The following is a 4,152-nucleotide window of genomic DNA, read 5'->3' on the forward strand; positions in this document are numbered from 1 at the left end:
GTTCGAGCTGTTTGAATTACTCTTGATGACATTAATCCTTCTTGCTGGGTAAAACGCAAAGCTTGGTCCGTAGATCAATCAATAAATCGGCGTTTTTTTTTCTTTTTACAGCAGATGTTTCATAAGCTCATCATTTTCAGAGAATATTCAATGAAAGGTGTTTAAATTGTTGAATAAAAATATCAGAATATTTTTGCATGGTTCAATTTTAAGGCTCTTCTGAGTGATTCTAAACGTTTTCGCAAACCGACTTTTCTTTGTATTTTTTTAATTTGAATGAAACTTTTTCAATTCCCTATTTCAAATGAATCCATTTTGCTTCATTTCTTTCCATACAAACCTTTGAGCTAAGTTCGAAAATCTTTATCTTCAGAACTGATTTTCTGAGAGATTTGGAACCTTCGGCAAAGTTGTAGGTTATAATTAGGACTTTTCAGAAAAAAAACTGCTTCATGGAAACAAAATTCCAAAATTTCTTTGTATATTTTTATTTGGATTAAACTTTATCCATGCATTTTCTATGTCGAAAGAAGTATTGATTCGCAATAGTTTCAATTTTCGACATTAAAAATCGGAGCAATAGTTTCTAAGATATCCACAGTTGAACATTGCAGGCTTATTAGGTGATACTTAGAGATACTCATTTTCATCGATTTGAATTCGTTGTGAGGTTGTACATATCTGAGATCAGAAACTAATCGCCCGATTTTCAAAAATATTTTTTTCCCTAGGTCCCTTTTTTAAGATTTTTTTTAACTCAAAATCGTAGATTTTTACCTAAATGTTTAAACCCGTATACTGCCGTTCTACGCATAATTGTCCCATGTTCAAAAAAGTGCACATGAGAAAAAAGCGATTGAAATTTTTCGACCGATTTCTGTGTTTCTTCGCATAATTGTCCCGTAGGTTCCTATTCGCCCTATGTGTCCCTAATCGCCCCCGTTAGCAGTTTATCACCCTTGCTATATAACGGGTAAACAAGGCATAATGCTTCGTAAAACTAATGATTCCGTGTAAGAAAATACTTGGTGGGACAATTATGTGTAGAAGTTTAACGATGGGACAAACAGACTTGGTGTTGTTTTTAATGAGTTTCCGAACAAAGTACCAGATTTTATGTGTTTTTCTTAAAGTACACGTCAAACTAAACTTAAAAATGTCATAAAGACAAAATCGTCAAAAAATGACAAGGGACAATTATGCGTAGAACGGCAGTGTACTTTATTTAAAAAAATGTACTTTTCAATTCTGTTTAAAATTTTGAGCCAAACCAGTTAAGGTATAAGGGTCACTTATTATCGTTGAAGTTTGTATGGGAATCCGCAAAAAAGTATGGGGAAAAGCAGAAATTTCAAAATTCCACCAAAAGGTGGTGTTCAATGTGTCGGATCATTGGCAAGTGTGAGATTCTTGAGTGAAGTTTTACGACAAACAACTTTGTCGAAGACCGCAAAACGATTCGAGTTAACTACTCGTCTGGCAATTTTAAATAAGAAGTTTTTGTATGAAGAGATTTTTGTCATTAACTTTCACGATCTATAGCGACCCTTAAACCATAAACGAGCTTGCTTATCACCAGAAAATAGGATCTAAGGGGTGGGTCCCCCGAGCAACAATTTACAACCACAAAATTCACTAAAAGTAAAAGTCTCTATTTAATATGTTAAACTGCCTTACCCAAAGCGTTCTCGAAGCGAACCGAGTTGATATTTTGATGGAACACTTTTTTATTTGAGTTTGAAAATTATGCTATTTTTTCACTAAAATGTCAATAACTCCCTTTAAATTTAACCAAATGGGATGCTTCTCCCTGCAGTTTGTTATTTTTTAAGCCCTTTCAGATGCATTTTGAATTTTGAAATTAAATTGAATTTTGCTTAAGTTATAGCCTTTTTAAGATTTTTGACGTTCTTGAACCTTCAAACTTTGTGTCCCGATTTGCCCCACTTCCCGTTGACCTAGAGATGCTAGTTGTATATGTACAAACAACCCCTGAAAATTTCAGGCAGATTGGTGAGGTCGATACGAGATGGGTATGCTTTGCTCGTGGACTCACTCTTAAGTTTAAAGGGTTGTCAGTGCCCTCATTAGAAACTTAAACCTTGTGAAATGTGGCAGTGCGTGGCCGAATGGTTACGCTGTCCGCTTTGTAAGTGGATGATTCTGGGTTCGATTCCCATCTGCTCCAACCTTCCATCGGATGAGGAAGTAAGATGTCGGTCCCGGCCTTGGTTGTTAGGCCGTTAAGTCATTCCAGGTGTAGGAGTCGTCTCCATGCCATAAGTGCAAACAACACACCAAACCAAGCCTACTCCGGTGGAATCGCTGGCGGCGGTTGGACTCGCAATCCAAAGGTCGTCAGTTCAAACACTGGGGTGGAAGGTTCCTTGGAGTAGAAAGAGGTTTGGGTGCTCTCCCCATTCAAGCTTTCGGACTCCTAGGTTCGAGCAGAACCTTGCAATAGAGACCACAAAAGACCCGGGGGTCGTTAATGTGGATGGTTTGATTTTTTTTTGAACCTTGTGAAATTTTCAGTTTTTTTCTCTATGAAAATAATTATGATATTTTAGAATCAAGTGTAACCTGTGAAAAAAAACTAATACACTTATTTCTGATATTTTCAAATTTTTTGTCTAGATTTTTAAATCAATTCCATAGAGTCCGGTGCAGGTTTAGTTTAACGTCCCTATATAGCTAACCTGTGCCCAAATACTTTTTTTTATTTTAAAGTATCCGTACAATATGTGTAAATGGAGACGCAAGTTCATTGACGTGAAACACCATTCGTCTCCATCACACAGTAGATACCGTTCACCAAAACACATGACAAAAATGTGATAAAAAAAATTCGCACACGGACATCCTGACACAGAACGATTTGTCCCGACCTGTTAAGGCACATAATTTCGCTTAAGATATGGCACGCAACTGGACGTCGGTTGAGCAACCCCGTTCCAGGAAAAGGAAAAAACACAGAAAAGAGCGCACATAAACCAAGCAGCAGGTGGCACTCCTTAATATTTGCCTTGCCTCACCCATGGCTTTCAACTGTGAATAAAAACTACCATCTTTTTGTTCGGAAACCACCCACTAAAGCATGCACACGCAGACGACAGAAAGGAGTGTAAATACGTTGGGGGCCACTCCTTGGCAGCCGTCGCCGTTTCCGCTGCCGTTTCGGTGTGGAATTTCAACCCCTGAAGAACTGAAGCTCCGAGCAGGACGACGGCAGTACGCGACTGGAAACGGCGCAGTGTGAATTGGCGATTGGTGATTACGCGATAAAGATCTTGGCAGCTGCTACAAATCGCGTTGACAAATTGCAACGGCTTTAAATCAATCGCGGAGCATTAAAAGACCCCCCCTCCCCCCTTCTTCTGCGATGGATCAGGACGCGGAAGCCATCCTGGAGCACGAGACCAGTCTGGGGTTGCGCGTTTGGCAGCTCATGTTCATCTGTCTAGGCTCGGTGCTGGCCGTGGTGGTGATGCTGTGCTGTTGCATCCGGTTCCGAATTCCACGCACCAAGCAGGACATCGAGGCGGACTACCGGCGGAAGCGGCTGACCAGAAAGTTTCGCGAGCGGCTCGACTGCATGAACAATACCGAGATTGACGAGATGGACCTGCTGAAAGGTTTGGTGTTTTTTTTTTGCGGGTCAAGGATTATTGTGTTTGCCTTTCAGCGCTCGATCGGGTACGGCAACAGTGTCTGGTGGAGGCGCAGAAATCCAGTCGGAACGAAGTGGTCGTGAATTTTGAGTACCACGATGGTGATGTGTTTAAAAGTGCTTAAATACTTTGAATAAAATCATTTCTATTTCTGATAATTTTTTGTTTGAATAAATCAAGTTTCGAATAACAGCAATTCGTTGAAATAATTTACAAAGTTTTAAATATAATTATCTTAAAAGTGATTGTCAGATCGATTAGGTGTTTTCAGTAAAATAGTAAATGGGATTGTTTTAAATCACACAAAAGGTATTCCAAGTGCAGGAAAGCCCGCCCTAGAGTTGGTACAGACAAGCAAGTATCAACCTAAGCCTGCTTCAGTGGACTCGCAATCCAATGGTCGTCAGTTCAAATCTCGGGATGGAACTGTCCATGGTGTTAAAAGAGGCCTGCGTGCTCTCGCTTTAATCAAGCTCTCGGA

The 4,152-nt window shown here is 39.8% G+C and overlaps 1 protein-coding gene across 1 annotated transcript; it reads left to right on the plus strand.

The window, feature by feature from the left end:
• Nucleotides 1–2,954: 2,954 nt before the first annotated feature.
• On the plus strand, nt 2,955–3,814 carry LOC120412782 (transmembrane inner ear expressed protein). The gene is made up of 2 exons (XM_039573369.2): nt 2,955–3,635; nt 3,686–3,814. Exons 1-2 carry the CDS (start codon nt 3,383–3,385, stop codon nt 3,793–3,795), a joined length of 363 nt encoding a protein of 120 aa, XP_039429303.1. The 5' UTR covers nt 2,955–3,382; the 3' UTR covers nt 3,796–3,814.
• Nucleotides 3,815–4,152: the final 338 nt, after the last annotated feature.

Source organism: Culex pipiens, chromosome 2 (assembly GCF_016801865.2).
Source record: "Culex pipiens pallens isolate TS chromosome 2, TS_CPP_V2, whole genome shotgun sequence".
Lineage (NCBI taxonomy): Eukaryota > Metazoa > Arthropoda > Insecta > Diptera > Culicidae > Culex > Culex pipiens.

Bases quoted from the DNA above. Each gene is read 5' to 3' on its own strand.
- LOC120412782 (XM_039573369.2), top strand. From the start codon at position 3,383: ATGGATCAGGACGCGGAAGCCATCCTGGAGCACGAGACCAGTCTGGGG. The intron at 3,636-3,685 runs GTTTGGTGTTTT...TTTGCCTTTCAG, and splicing joins CGAGATGGACCTGCTGAAAG to CGCTCGATCGGGTACGGCAA.